The sequence below is a fragment of the Trifolium pratense genome, linkage group LG3, assembly GCF_020283565.1.
Source record: "Trifolium pratense cultivar HEN17-A07 linkage group LG3, ARS_RC_1.1, whole genome shotgun sequence".
In the NCBI taxonomy this organism is placed as follows: domain Eukaryota; kingdom Viridiplantae; phylum Streptophyta; class Magnoliopsida; order Fabales; family Fabaceae; genus Trifolium; species Trifolium pratense.
The window spans coordinates 3,878,749-3,894,398 of record NC_060061.1 but is presented as its reverse complement, the minus strand read 5'-3'; the positions used below and the strand labels follow the sequence as shown (position 1 = coordinate 3,894,398).

Here is a 15,650-nt window from a genome sequence, read left to right as displayed (position 1 = left end):
TGGTTATCTTGGAACTTTTTCATATTTTTTGTGAAGTGAGGTAAGTGATAACTGATAGGCAAAGACAGAAACAGTTAGTTGGATTTTGGCGCGTTTGGTTGTTTGTTACGCTGGCGCGAAACGATTCATTGTGACGCACAGAGTCTTTCTCGGATCACTTTTTCTCTTTCCTTCCAACTATCATAATATATGTTTCAAACTTACATTACCTAACACACTAACATTATATTATTATTTTTTAACTAATTAAAAATCCAACATAATTACGTTATTAAAAAATAAATAATAATAATAATCCAATGGATACACGTTTCATTGATTCTCCTCAATCTCAACTCCCACAACAATCTCTCTTGATTCAACCTCAACAACATTCCCAGGTTTTATTCTATTTTTCTTGTTTTTTTTCTTCCAATTTTTATTACAAAACAACATTCTTAATTCTTAATTCTTTCTTTTTTGTCCTTTTCCATGTTACTATTTTAACAATCTTAATAACATTCTTCAACCTAGACAAGTTTAATTCAAACGTGAATGTTTGGTTTCTTCCTGGTAATTTTCACAATTTTAATATTGTTTTACATTTTTTTTAAATAATTTAAAAATATTGCATGCAAACAAAATTGTCCTCTTGACCTAGGAAATTTCTATGACCCCTTTTTCAAGTTTTCTTCTTTTGTACGTTTCGTATGTTTTGGTGACAAAATAATGGTAAAAAAATGTGCTTTTTATGTTCTTAAGGGTTTTTTGGTCTTGTTTAGCTATTTAATTAGTCCTTTTACTTGCCTATTTGAACTGCATAGCTTCTTTAATCAATGAATGTAATTGAGATCATAAACCTTTTTTATTGATGATTCTTAGCAGTGTTGTCTAGTTGGCTATAGCGTAACGGAATTTGAACTATATGCTATTTAGTAGAAAGTGTTGTCGAATAGCGGCGCTATAGCACTATAGCATAGCCGAGTTTGAACAAACCACTATTTTCTGCTATCAGCGATTGACAACACTAATTTTGAGTACTGTGATATACAAATTTCAGGTTTTGAAGTGTTATTTGGGTTATAAGACACAACAAAGGGAATTACTTTGAGAAGTATCTTTGATATGACCTAGTAATGAATTCCCCCCCATCTGATATCATTATTCTACCCAGAGAATTGGGTAGTCCCGATGACATTTTCGATGGATTTGAAAGAAGAAATGGACATTCAATAAACGCTCATGGTGAGGTGGAAGGTATGGATATCATTGGACTTAAACCCTCTTTGGCTCTTTGTAGTTTGCATGTTATTTATTCATTTGTGTGTTGAATTGATCTTCTTTTATTTGAATATTTTCAGCTACACATCGATCGGTTTTGGTTCAATGGTTAAATAATCTTCTCCCTTCGTTGGAATTCTCGCCAAATGTTACTGATGGTGAATTAAGAGCAAGCTTGAGCAATGGTACAGTTTTGTGCCAGATACTAAACAAACTACGACCCGGTTCCGTGACTATGGTAATACTTTTCTTAACTTCCAGTTAACTTCAACATTAGATTTGTTAATTTTGATTTCAGGTTTTAGGTATACCTTTCAGTCTCATGGATTTCTTTTGTAGGTCAGTGAATCTGATCAATCACTGCCATCACAATCAGAAAACATTAAAACGTTTCTCAGAACTTTGGATGCATTGGGGTTGCCTCGGTTCGAAATATCAGACCTAGAGAAGGTAGGTATAAGATACACGACGTTGTATAAACCTATCATTTTGGTATCATGATCTTATGCATACCATGAGATTTTCATGCCATTGTCTCTTTAATTGTGTAGGGATCTATGAAGCCTGTTGTGAATTGTCTTTTAATACTCAGAGCGAAAACTTTGACAAATTCTTTGGGAGATACTTTCTCTTCAACTAATTCCAATGCATCAAGCCCTCGTGGGTTTGGAGCTTCGAGTTTTCATAATTCACCACCATCAAGTGTGGATCAGAGGAAGGTTTCAACTGAGTCAAGGTTTCAAGGCCGGTGAATTTTATTAAACTCATCCTCTCCTTTCTGTATGTGTTTTTTGTACATATAGATACAATAAAATCCAATTTCCTAAACATTGTGACATGGTTCTACTCATTTTGTGCAGAAACATCAGCTTCATTAATATACCAAGTTGGTCATAAATTCCACGAGGTTTTTCAAATTAAACCTGGTAGCTATGCAGATCTTCCTGCGTCAAAAATATCAGAAATGATGAAATCAAATAGTTTAGATGTAAGTTCTTGATAGTTGATATGCACATTCAGATTTACAATTGTGTATGTGCACATGTGCATAGGTTTGTTTGATTCATGACTGATTTATTTTAGTGACGATTGTTGCAGAACGCTCCGACACAGTCACTACTAAGTGTTGTCAATGGTATTCTTGAAGAAAGCGTCGAAAAAAGAAATGGAGAAATACCTCATGTATGGCTTGCAAAATGAAAATACAAGTATATATCCATGTGATTGACTTGCACCTTAAACTCATATAATCGATACATTTTCATAAATATTGTTTATTATTTTTGTTTGTTTAGAGGGTGGCATGCTTGTTGAGAAAGGTTTCACAGGAGATTGAACGGCGGATATCGACTCAAGCAGAACATATACGAACGGTATGTCCATTATATCATTCTAATAAATAGCTATTTACTTCTGGTTTTCTTAGCCGGTTTCCTTACGTCACTTTCCTACACTTCATTCAGCAAAGCAATCTTTTTAAAGCTCGGGAAGAAAAATATCAATCGAGAATAAGAGTACTCGAGGCACTTGCATCAGAAACTAGAGAAGAGAATGAGGTATATAAAAATATCATTATCTAGTCCTTTTTTTATAAGTGGATCCTTATATATTTCTTCAAATTTTGCAAACCGGTACAAGTTTTTTGTTTATCAGACCGAAGTTTGGCAACAGATGTTTACCACCCAGCTTCAACAGTTGAAGGTAACGATTTCTTACTTTGCATCAATATATCGATATACTATAGAGACAGAATAATACAAGAGGCTTTATTTAGATTTTTTTTCATGTTTTGACACTTCAATATTGGGTGAGAAGGTCACAGACGTAGAAAAGAAGGAAAACGAAAAAGAAGTAGTTAGGTTGACGAAACTGCTAGAGGAAAAAAACGTAGAAATTTCAGAATTGACGCAACAATTGGAAGAAATAAAAAAACAATATGAAGCACAATGCTCACAGTTGGAAGAAGAAGCTAGGGATGCTAAAGAAGAATTGAGACAAAAGTCTCATGAATATGAGCATCGATTAGAAGAATTGAGGAGCGAGGCTAAGGAACTTGAGGCTTCTTCGGATTCAAAATATCAGGAGTGGAACAAGAAAAAGAACCAATTGCAGACTGTTCTAAATTTTCAATCTAGTTCCCTACAGGTATACTTACAAATGTGTCAATGTCAATGTTATAATTGTGGTGTCAAACATTACAATTTTGTTCTTAATTTGCAAACATTCAGAAATTTAAATTGTCTTGGGAATCCATTAAGCAAGATGTTATGAAAGGGAGAACAGTTTATGCAGAAGAGTGTAATCGATTAAGTAAGCCTTCGTCGTTAGAAAGTCATTTTAGTACTTTTTTTCTTCATTTTCTTCTTTTCGGATGTAACGTTTAACCATTTGATTATAATTTGTTCAGGCTTAAATCTCAAACCACTCATACATGCATCTCAGAACTATCAAGCTGTCATTGCTGAAAATAGAAAATTGTTTAATGAAGTTCAAGAACTAAAAGGTAGCATTATCCATGTCTGTATTCTTTTTCTCTTTTTATACAAGTGTGCCGTGAATTAACACATGATTTTTTATACAGGAAATATAAGAGTATTTTGTCGAATTAGACCGTGCCTTTTTAGCAAAAAGGAAAAACAGTCCATTGTAGAAAACATCGGTGAAAGTGATTTGGTTGTGGCGAATCCCTCAAAAGAAGGGAAAGATGCACATCGATCATTTAAGTTCAACAAGATTTTCGGTCCTACCGCAACTCAAGGTTTATTTTTATATTCTCCCTTTTTTGAGATTAGGCTATGGAAAAAATATTCCTTATATCCAAAAATGAAAATTTTGCCTCATTATTTGTGTGTATCCATATTACAGTTTTCCTTATTTTTAGTCGTAATGTTGATGTTCTGACGTTGTACTGTGATTCTACTTGGAATGGTGCATAGGAGACGTATACGCTGACATTCATCCTTTTGTAAGATCAGTACTTGATGGATACAATGTATGTATGTTCGCTTATGGCCAAACTGGTTCAGGAAAAACTTACACAATGGTATAAACCCTCTTGACATATTTAATTTTTATCTTATGCTTCATGCTATTAAAGAAATTCATCATTGTACGAAATACATTCTTTTCTCAGATGGGTCCAAATGGAGCAACAAGCGAGAATCTCGGTGTTAATTATCGAGCTCTAAATGACCTCTTCATGATTTCCACAAGTAGATCAAACTTCACAGAATATGAGATTTGGGTCCAAATGGTTGAGATATATAACGAGCAAGTTCGTGACTTGTTGTCAACCGAGGGTTCTCCAAAAAAATATCCTTTTCTTTTTTATAAATATTGTTAGATAACTTATTTTTTGTATGAACTTTATGTTTCTTAGTTTTTGTTTTTCTGGTTTCCTTGATTTGCACACACTTGGGATATTGACTCAATTGCAATCCAACGGTATAGCAGTACCAGAAGCTAGCATGTACCCCGTAAAATCACCGTCAGATGTCATTAAGTTGATGGATACTGGCCTTAAAAATAGAGCTATCGGTGCGACTGCTATGAACGAAAGAAGTAGCCGTTCTCACAGTGTGGTCTCAATTCATGTTAGCGGGAAGGAATTCAAGTCAGGTTCTACTCTGTATGGTAATCTTCATTTGGTAGATTTGGCAGGAAGTGAAAGAGTAGATCGGTCTGAAGTAACCGGAGATCGGCTTAAGGAAGCACAACATATTAACAAATCTCTTGCTGCCCTCGGAGATGTCATTTTTGCCCTTTCACAAAAGAGCTCACATATACCATATAGAAACAGCAAGCTTACTCAACTCCTGCAAACTTCTCTCGGTAAATCAATGTTCATAATTTATTCGTGCCAACATGCATTGCAGTTCCTTTTTGGTTTAGATTTTCTTTCAAGTTTCTATTAGATTTTGATTTGAACATTGTCTTGGATTTTACTGCACAGGCGGTCAAGCAAAAACTCTCATGTTTGTCCAAATTAACTCGGATGTGAGTTCATATTCTGAAACTCTGAGCACTTTAAAGTTTGCTGAGAGAGTTTCATCAATTGAACTAGGCGCTGCTCGAAATAATAAGGAGGCAAGAGAATTAATGGAACAGGTACTTTCTTTTTGTATATGGAACAGGTACTTTCATCGTATACTTTGAATTTAATAGATTATCAAACTGATAATTATCTTCTACGTTGTCTTACCTTGAAGGTGAATTCTATGAAGACCACTATTGTGAAAAAAGACGAGGAGATTGAGCGGCTTAAATCGCTAAGTGCATCAGTCGGTGGTACTCCTAAGCAAATTCAAAAACTACCAAGTATAAGTTTTAAGCATCCTGTTGAAGGTGATATCCAACAAGCAATGGATGATCATATACAGAAAAATGAACTTCTACGTTCATCTGGAAATTCTAAGCGAGAAACTCCTCGAGGATTTTCAGATACAAGTTTTCAAGAAAGATCAAGTGATTTTTCTGACAATAATAGCATTTCTCTAGCCACAGAAACTGATGGTTCTTCTGAAAATTCTGTCACGCCGAGTGAAGCTAAAAAATCTTCAACTAAGAAGTGAGTAGTGCTTATACTATTACAGCATATGTGTAAAAATGTATATGTGAGTTGATTTATTTTTAAAATTTCAATGTGTATTTTGCAGGCCTAGTGCATTGTCCAAAACATATCAAGCGGTAAGGAAATTAGGCCGAATCTCATCTACCACGTCTATATCAAAAACAAAGGAATCCTCGAAGGAATCCTCAAAGGAATCCTCGAAGGAATCCTCAAAGGAATCCTCGAAGAAACCATCAGGTATATGCAATATAAAATGAAATCTTTTTGAATTGTGTCTGCCATCCTTGACAAAAGTCATGTAATCTTTAGTGGTGTCAAGTTAATTAATCATTAACTTCTTAAAACATTCACAAATTTAATTTCAGGTATCGCGAAAAGCACGAGTATTGACCAACTTAAATCTTCAAAATCAAAACGGTGGCTTTAGGAGGGAGTAGCTACAATTAAACGGCGGAGTCTTCACAATTTGATATGTGCCATGTAAATATGAAATCAGATTCCACGCAATAAATGTGTGGCGGAGTTATTGGTCATGGTTGTTCGATCTCAAACTAACGGCGAAGATTACTTGAAGATGTTTTGGTGAAGGCGTAATATGAGCTGATGGAACTCAAATTGATAGCCGAAATTGATTAACGCGTGTGTAACTGTGTTTGTTTCCGCAGTGAGTTCGGATTCATGTAAATACAATTAGATCATTGGTATGTTCAAACTTATAACACTTGAATTCTTAGTCACATTGGTCAGATTTTTGTGGATAATATTGTAACATATTTTGTAAGAGCCTTGAGACCCAAACATGCGTAAAAGTTTGATACTTTGATGTGATATGCCACACTTGTTAGTTACCTCTGCAATGTACAACAGTTATTTAATGGATTTTCTATTTACAAATAGATTATTTGTACCATCACTTTCATTTTTTAAGTGTTTCGTTTTTTGGTATAGTGGAAAGACAAAGAAAAGAAAGTGTAAAGAGAGAAAGAAATCTGAAAATGAAACTTTTCATTGTTTGGATGACATGTCAGAAATTATGGAAATTATCTTTTTGGTGGGTCCAAAATGGAAAGCATGCATTGTGGTGAATCCAAATCCATGTAAATATAATTAATTCATTACTACTATGATGGCACTTCTAACACACTTGAATATTTAGTTACATTGGTGACATTTTTGTGGATAAAGTATTAACAGATTTTGTATTCATAATCATATGAAAGAAAGAAAAAAAAATCATAACAGAAGTTGTCAACAAATTGATGTACTAACAGCAGTGCTGAACTGTGCTTGGGCCCAAAACTGTAACAGAATGTGAAGTTAGCTCAATTTTTATCAATAATATCACTAAGGTACGAGACTATGACATTTGATGAATTGACGGACAATCCTTGTCTTACAAATTTGTAAGGTTGAATTAGATCTAGTTTTAATTTTAAGATGGTATTACAGTCTAATCTAGATCCCCTAGAACACTTGCCATCAAATTTTGCTATCAGATCAATCACCATTTATATTTATGCATCAAACGCAATAGTGCTGGACGTGAAAGAGTGTGTTGAGAGTCTCACGATTGTGAAAAGACCTGAACATGAATTTATACATAGAAACCATTCTCACCTTGCAAATCAATTATGTAGAGTTAAATTAGGCGAAATCCAAAAGTATAAGTATCTTATGCTGTCTAAATGAGATCAATGTATTAAAAATAAACTTCAACAGAAAAATTAACATAATCTAAGAATGTGACTAAATTTGGAATTAACATTTTCTATTACCTTACCATGTGCAATTTAATCCCAAGTCAGATAATTTTCCTAATTTAAAATTTTCACCTTGCAACTGGCAAGTGCAAGTGGCTATTTATTTCAGAATTTGGCATTGCCGGCCAAGTTGTCTGCTACTGAGTGGTATATGCTGTAAATGAAAAAGCTTTACGCAACTTCGCATCTTAACTTCACTCACATGGGTCCATCCATTTATGATGTTGCAAGATCAACCACATTTTTTGTGTTTGCCACACTCTCTCCTCTCCTACTTTTCACATGCTCTTATCAGAACAACATTGCTGACTCATCATCTCATCTTCAAGACTTCAACTCACTTTATTTATACCCTTTCACATCATAAAATACTAATCTTCAATTTCAAACTATTCAATCAACCACACAAATTAATAAATAAATATATAAAAACTCTTAAAATAAAATACAAGACTAAGACAAAGCTCCTCAAATCTGACCACAAAATAGGGTTTGATGCTTCCTAAGATCCTCTTAAGAACACAATCATGGAAGACTAATAATAAACAATCAAACATCTTAGATTTTTTTGAGTGGTGGAATACATTTTTTATACAGAAAAAACTTGTCTTTGAGATTATCAAATCAAAAAAGGGCACACCCACAAAAACTAATGCTGTACAATATTCCAAACATTTATCCTCAATTTCCTCCAAATTACACAATTACATAGGAAGGATCTGAGTGACATAATACACAAAAACAACTTTAAACTCTCCACAAAACCTAATAACAAGACAGAAGAAAGTGGCTTTGTTTGCCTTGTTCTTACTCTTGCCTTTGTCCTATTTTATTGATTGACACCATACTCATTCATGCCATGAGCATTATAACATGAACATCACAAAAATATATACATCATACAATACTCTAACAACAGTGAATTATTAAAAGATTAGATCCTCTTTCCAAAGGAAACAAAAAACTCCTCTGCTGATTCTTGGTATTGAGTTCTCTCTCTCTATTTTCTATTACTTTTGTTCTTCAAAAATGGACTAGGCAACAGCTGAGATACTGCAGTTGCTCCTCCTATCTCTTCTAAGACAGTCAAAACCTTCAACCCTAACGGCAGCTGGTGTGTTGCCAAATTTCATTGGAACTCCACAACCTCGAGCCGATGGCGAAGACGATGCCACCACGGTAAATGGACTACTAAAATTCCCATTACCAAATTGCTCATCTTGAATTACAGGGTTTGAGGCCCTACTAGGTGGAGATCCAATGAAATATGGCGGCGACGATGCCAACAATTTATCAGCAGCTGATCTATCCGGATAACAGCTTCCCTGCAAACAAATCAAATCAAACATGAACTATTAGGTTATATATTATCTCAATCACATGACAAAAAAAATGATTATCTTGCAATTGAACCAGATAATGATTGCATTATAAGACCACAATTAAACGGATCGAACAAGTTCAAATCAAATCGACCTAACATAAAACATATTAATCCGAAAGAAAAGGAATACAATACATATACAAAATCATAAATCATCACCAAAATTTGTATCACAAGAAATCAACTTGTTTTTCAAAACATACTAGTTTGTTACTTGGGAAAATACTAGTACTAGGATAAATATGAAAATTGCATAGCAAAGTAAAACACACACATACATAGGAAATTACCTTAGGATTGATGATGTCAAAAAGTTCTGCCCCAACTCCTGAATCTTCAATCTCAGATAGGTAGCTGATTTTCAAGGAACACATAGTAAGAAAGACATTTTTTTTTTATCAAAAAGATAAAATTAAAATTGAAGAATCAACAAAAAAAAAAGCTTAATTTTTTTTAGAAAAGTAGTACCTTATAGGATTAGGACACCTCAAGGGTCTAATATGAGTGTTGATGGAAGAATGATGGTTTGACACACCCAACCGACGTGGTTTAGGACAAACAACTGATTCCATTCTCACTTCCTCATAGCTTGACATTGTGGTGTTCATCTGTGGATATCCATAGTAGCAATTCATCTTCCTTTGAAAAAATCAAAGATCTTAACAAACAACACCTGCAACCACAAATCACAACAACAACATTAAAATCATCCAATTGTTTTGTTTGGTCATTGAAATCAGACACAAAAAGTTAAAGAATTAAATACAATGAATTCATAATTAAAAAAAAATTAAATTAAATTTGACCGACCTTGTGAAACCCTTTTCTCAAGAGTTAAAAAAAATGAATTAAAGTCATGAAAAGTTTGAAACTTTTAATAAATAATTAAATTTGTAACACACCCACGCATGCTATGTTGTAAATAAATTGTGTGGAAACTGAAAACACATAGAAAGAAAAGAAGCTTCATAAAGAAAAAGAAGATAGAGAGATAGAGAATACCTAGAAATGAAGTCTCTCGCAGAGCAGAGGTAGAAAGAGAAAGGAAATTGTTGGGTGCTTGGTGAGTATTTATTCATAGATAGATTAGATAGATAGATAGGAAGAATAATATGGTACAGTAAGTGCATAGTAAGTGATGTAAGACCGCACTTGTGATTGTGATGAGTCAACGTCTGATGTGATGAACACACACGACACATACACGTTGAAGTTGAATTCAAGTGAATAGTGATTGGTGCTTGTCGTCTCGTCTGTTTATGTGATGTGATTTCTCGTTTTTACCCTTGAGAGTTGAGAGAGTCAGAGAGGGACATGACGGTCTGTCAAGAAACATTATGTTGTGTTGTGTTGTTGTCCGTTCATTCATTCTAAGATTATAAGATTATTATTATTATTATTATTATTCATGTGCCTCACATATCAACTCTAACTGATGCAATGTTTATTTTTCAATTTATTAGGATCTCATCTCCCTAACATGGTTAAGATATACTACATTTATTAAAGACAGGTTTAAGTTTCCTGCTTTGGTGCATTTTTATTTGATTTATTTGTGGCGTTAATATTGTTTTTGTGATTAGATTTACGTATCAATTTTCATTAACTACTGATTTAATTCGCATAAAAAAACTACTAAATTTGATTAATGACTAACATCATCCACAATTCGTATGTAAATATCACTCATTTATAATTTTTTAATGATAGTATCTAATAAGTACTCAATCCTTTTAACCTAAAACCTCTTAAAAAGTTCTAAATTGGCTCCACTAATAATACATCTCTCTAATAACTCTACAAAATTATAAATGGACCCCACAAAAATTATATAGGTACTATGTCTTATTGTAAAACCAGTACCTATTAGATACAATTTTGTTTTTACCATAATGGGAGCACCTATTATGTACTGATACTTAAAAATATAAGTACCACCATTGGAGATAGTCTCGATCATTAACTAAGTTCATCAAGAGTAACCAAGTTCTATCACTTCGGTTAAAAGTGTGCATATATAAATTATTAAAAAAATTGACAAGAAATTATTAACAATTTTACTATATCATTCTAAAAATTATTGTCTATTTTTTTTATTACATAATAAAGTATATTTCTATAAATTTAGTTTTACAAGTGAAATTAAAAAAAATAAAAAAAAGTTGCAAGTTTTCCATTGATGGAGTGTATTTTATTCAGCTTCATCTTGTCCATCCTTGTCTTTATTCAGCTCAAATTTGACATAATCTCCTAAGTAAGCAAGCTAGTTAAGTCTTGGCATCTTCAATGTCACATTGTTTGGCTCTGGACTTTGCTCTTTCACTTCCAAAATGCTTCAATAACATAAACATTCATCATAGTTTATCTATTGTTTCACCATAATTAAGGCACCAAATGATGTCCGTTTATCTTTCATTCATATGTAATTATCTTATTAGGCATCAAATGTTTGTTATTTGATGAGTGTTATATATTCATATTCTTGCAGTCATGCACATTCATGATAATCCAGTCACCAAATAATTCCAAGTGATTGTTGAATCAATGTGAGGGGAAGAAAAGTGGAGTTGAATAATCTCTACAAAGTTTCCCTTCCACAACTCTCACTTTGCTCATCTTTCTTTCACACCAATGCAATTGTTCTTCACTTAACTCTTTCATTCTTAAAACCCTTGACACCACTTTTAAGTCTATTAGTGCCATTAATACTTCAATCTCTTCTTCCATCTTTAACTTTCTCTTTCTCAAACCTTTTCCTGAATGACCAAGATCCTTTACCTTCCTCCTTTTCTGCATATGGTTGGTCAATGAATTAAAATGATATAATTTATATAAACCGACAATGTAATTTTTTTTTTTTTTTACAGATGCATCCAATCAAATCAGACGTAAAAAAGTTTTACACCGACCGGTGAAGAAAAGTTAAATTAAAATTTGCAACATGCCTTTTGATTTACTTTCTTCATTAGCTTGAGTAGTGTTGGATCAACCATGCTTCTTTTGTTTCTCCTAAAGTAATATGTTAGGATGTGACATGATTTTTCTTTATCAGTCTTCAAAAATTTCATGAATGTTCTGATCCCACCTTCCATTATCTTAAGGAATGAAGCTGAGGATATCTTACTGTGAAAATCACTATCCGTCTGATCTTCATCTGAATCTTTGTAAGAAAAACAAGAAAATTAATTAAAAAACAATTTTGTGCATCCATTTTTACTAGTAGTAGGAAAATACAATAGTAGAAAAAGTAATTAAGCCACTAGATTTGGTCTAGTGGTGAGGGATTTGGGTAGTATGCTAGAGGTCGTAGGTTCGACCCTCAGCTACATTGTAACAAAAAAAAATAGTAGAAAAAGTAATTATCATTATCTTACCGTGATATTCCGGCACTAGGAGTAACTTTGGTGCTAAAAGCCTCATTCTAGCATAGATTTCAGGTCTCCTGCCATGCTCATAAGGCTCATTCTCTATATATCTCTGCAACAAAACCTGAAACTGCTGGAATAGTTGTGCAATGGTGGCAGGACAACCGATATCAAGATCGTAGCGCGATTGTGGCGCATGTTTGGAACGAAAATTTAAGTAGTTCCAACTAAGTGCTTCCCATGTTAAGCAAATTTGTGCAACATATGCAGCCTCTAGCTCACTATATGGATTGTGACCTACATCAGTTGGTTTTTTGTTTATATTTGAAAACTTGCTCGCAATTCGCTCTGATATTGATCTTGGAGACATTTGGATTGATCTTAATGACTCTGAAAAAGAGGTTACAAAATAAGCATTTTATCATATAAGTGCTTATAAGTCAAACTGTTTTCATATAAGTTATAAGTTGTTTTAATAAGCTATCCTATAAAGCCTATGAAAGTAAGCTGAAAACATCTTATGAACATGTTACAAGCTATTTTCATAAACTTTGTCAAACAGTCTCACACGTGATTACGCTAGTAGATAAACTCAAATAAATCAATCCAAATAGGCTAATATAATTCATATAATTTATTAATGAAAGAGTAAGTTATCACCTACCAGTTTCATGAAGTTTGTTTTGTGAATTAATTCTGTCTAAGAATGCATTTTCTTCATCATATCTTTGGAACAAAGTATATGATTCCCATTTGGGGCAACTTCTTCTAGATGATGTAGAAAATTCATCTTCAGTTACTGAATCCCTGTAATGAATGGAGCTTCTACATTCAGAAGAGGAGCAAGTAGATTCATCGTCGTCGTCGTCTTTCTCTTCATCAACAATCAACTTCTTACTGTTCAATTGTTTAGAAGCATAAACAAAGAATCTCTCATCCCTTGTGAGGCTTGTTTCTTGCACCTTTTTGTTTTTAATTATTCCAAGACCAACTTGATCATCTGCATAAAGTAGTGTCACATAATTGAACTATAAGTGTTGATCTGCATATGAATAATCTTAACGACCATACACGAGTGACATTAAAAAAAATTAAATTAGTCTTTTTGGATCGATCCATTTAGTCTTGAAAATTTTCATAAAGTACTAATGTGATTGAGGATTTAGAATTTCGTTAATTTCAATACTAAATTAGTGTTCGCCTATACCATATAAAAACCGTTTGGATAAATAATTTAATTAAGCAATTATAACATAAGCGTTTATCATATAATTACTTGTCCTATAACAAAATATAAAGTATAGTCAAATTGTTTTCAGATAACCAATAAACTGTTTTCATAAGTTACCCTGAAGAGCTTATGTACATGGCATAAGTTGTTTCTATCCCATAGAGTCTAACAAATGCATATGTCGGTAAATAAGTTCAAATAAGTCAATCAAAACAAGCATATAGTATAGATTATAAAATGAGATATTAGCTATAATGTATTAAATACCTTTGTAGTTTTTGTTACTTTTGTATAGGTTCAAGTTGATCATAGAAGAGGTGGGGCTGTTTTCAAATTGAGCATAATTTTGAACAGAATCAGCAACATCTCTTGATCGTAAGTCTTCTCGAAATGCTTCTACATCTTCATTTTCAAAATCAGAAACTTGCGGCGAGTTATGAGTAGACAATGTTTTAGAACATTCATTTTCTTCAGACTCGTCTTCAACAAAACTCTCTCGCGGACTAATGAATTCTTCAGAATTAGACGAATGAGTCCTTTGACGCTCTTCCTTGTCAGAAAAATGAACACAAGAATACTCTTCTCGAGTTTCTTCATCTTCTTCGTCTTCATCAGAATACACATATTCATATTGTTGATCTCTGCAATATATACAAATAATATAAAGTTGTAAGTTAAAATTAATGTTACATGAAAAATCAATGTGCTAGTTGAATGGGAGGGAGGTGTAGATGGAAAAAAAAGAAGAGAATTAGCAAGACCTTTGGATTAAGGGGAATCTACCAGTGAAGGTTAAGAATGTGACAAGAAAAATGGCAATGGAAAAGAGAAGTAGGAAGAGAAGCTGGAAAGAGGTTGAGACATTGTTGAAGAGTTTAAGAAGAGCTTGTTCTTTGGGACATGTCATTTTCTTTGTGATTGTTCCAAAGTGAAAATTAAAGGACTCCACCACTAAACAAAGCAACACCAAAGAAAGAAAAAAAGTTAGCTTAAGCTGTTTTTGTGATATCTATCATAATTTTTTGGTCAACATTGTTTAAAATGTCAAAATCTCTAATATCCCTCAATGGTTTGCACCATTGTTAAGTACTTTAGTTAAGCATCAAATATAAACCCTCTAATCTAATTAATTAATGGAGTCCACCAAGTTAAGTAAGATTGAACAACCTTGGCTTCTTTTTTACTATATTAGCTATGTGCCTTCTAGGCTTCTATTTATAAACATATTCGTAATTGCATCACATAATTTTTAATTTTAAATCGATCAATCTCAAATTAACGGCTGAGATTGTTTAGAATTGTTTTTGTACAATAAGGAATTTTAGATCCCTTATTCCGAGGCTTAGGTGGTTGCAATTTCAAATCTAATTTTTAAAATTGGAAAACACTCTCGCATATAACTAAATAACTTTAAATAGTGTCTCATCCTTCATCTATAGTGATTTAAATAACACCATTTTGAATTATATAATTTAATGTAAGATTTAGGGTCATTTTGTGCATATTTGAGATAAAAGCAAAAAAGAAGAGTCCAAAACCAAGCCACACGCATAGGTAGACAAGCACAAACTTCACTTTTTATAAAGAAAACATTGCATGTCATTCTTCTAAAAGAAGTTGAAAAATGAAAGTATAATAAGCCAATATTTTGTTTTTTGAAATATGAATCTTATGACTCAAAATCTTCCTATGTATAAACTAATGTATTCCTTTCCTGATCATGGAATAAAGAGCCACCTGAAAAAAGATAGTTTTGTGTGTGACAAACTGACAATATCTAATTCTTGTAGCAAACATCTTTTATTGATCCTTGTCTTTAACGTGGTTACTAAGATTGCAGATATTACAAACAAGTGTTGTCTACAAGGAATATTGTTTACATTCAACATATCTCTCAACTCTCAAGCATCGCAATTATGTTCAAATTTTCAAGTTCATCCATTTTTTTTAACCAAAGTATCTTTGCAACTCATTCCTTCAAAGTTATTGAAATCTATTTGAAGGATTAAATTCAACCAAGTTATTACATTATCATGGATTGAATTCAGACATTAGCTAAATTAATCTCTTTAGATAAAAA

General features: G+C 32.9%; 3 protein-coding genes across 9 annotated transcripts; 1 reads left to right on the top strand and 2 right to left on the bottom strand.

The window, feature by feature from the left end:
• Nucleotides 1–211: 211 nt before the first annotated feature.
• Nucleotides 212–6,438, top strand: LOC123916915 (kinesin-like protein KIN-14K). Of its 6 annotated transcripts, none has more exons than XM_045968502.1 (21): nt 212–380; nt 1,040–1,236; nt 1,341–1,498; nt 1,600–1,710; nt 1,812–2,004; nt 2,121–2,248; nt 2,359–2,442; nt 2,556–2,633; nt 2,724–2,816; nt 2,914–2,961; nt 3,076–3,405; nt 3,489–3,570; nt 3,668–3,763; nt 3,842–4,018; nt 4,197–4,303; nt 4,394–4,572; nt 4,673–5,091; nt 5,213–5,367; nt 5,469–5,827; nt 5,916–6,067; nt 6,196–6,438. In XM_045968502.1, exons 2-21 carry the CDS (start codon nt 1,116–1,118, stop codon nt 6,255–6,257), a joined length of 3,132 nt encoding a protein of 1,043 aa, XP_045824458.1. In that variant the 5' UTR covers nt 212–380; nt 1,040–1,115; the 3' UTR covers nt 6,258–6,438. The 6 variants fall into 6 exon arrangements, with proteins under 6 accessions (XP_045824458.1, XP_045824456.1, XP_045824457.1 ...); XM_045968500.1 differs by having other exon boundaries at nt 324–380; nt 2,899–2,961; XM_045968501.1 differs by lacking the exon at nt 212–380 and having other exon boundaries at nt 790–1,236.
• A 1,815-nt stretch (nt 6,439–8,253) lies between these two features.
• Nucleotides 8,254–10,082, bottom strand: LOC123917685. 2 transcript variants are annotated; one of them, XM_045969473.1, is made up of 4 exons: nt 9,977–10,082; nt 9,443–9,647; nt 9,265–9,328; nt 8,254–8,915 (listed from the first exon to the last, which is right to left on the bottom strand). In XM_045969473.1, the coding sequence occupies exons 2-4, from the start codon at nt 9,607–9,609 to the stop codon at nt 8,625–8,627; spliced, it is 522 nt and encodes a 173-aa protein (XP_045825429.1). In that variant the 5' UTR covers nt 9,610–9,647; nt 9,977–10,082; the 3' UTR covers nt 8,254–8,624. The 2 variants fall into 2 exon arrangements, with proteins under 2 accessions (XP_045825429.1, XP_045825430.1); XM_045969474.1 differs by lacking the exon at nt 9,977–10,082 and adding an exon at nt 9,785–9,917.
• Nucleotides 10,083–10,970: 888 nt separating this feature from the next.
• Nucleotides 10,971–14,665, bottom strand: LOC123916487. Its single transcript, XM_045967956.1, has 6 exons — nt 14,332–14,665; nt 13,838–14,211; nt 13,004–13,339; nt 12,349–12,729; nt 11,920–12,134; nt 10,971–11,764 (listed from the first exon to the last, which is right to left on the bottom strand). The coding sequence occupies exons 1-6, from the start codon at nt 14,475–14,477 to the stop codon at nt 11,516–11,518; spliced, it is 1,701 nt and encodes a 566-aa protein (XP_045823912.1). The 5' UTR covers nt 14,478–14,665; the 3' UTR covers nt 10,971–11,515.
• Between the last annotated feature and the right edge of the window lie 985 nt (nt 14,666–15,650).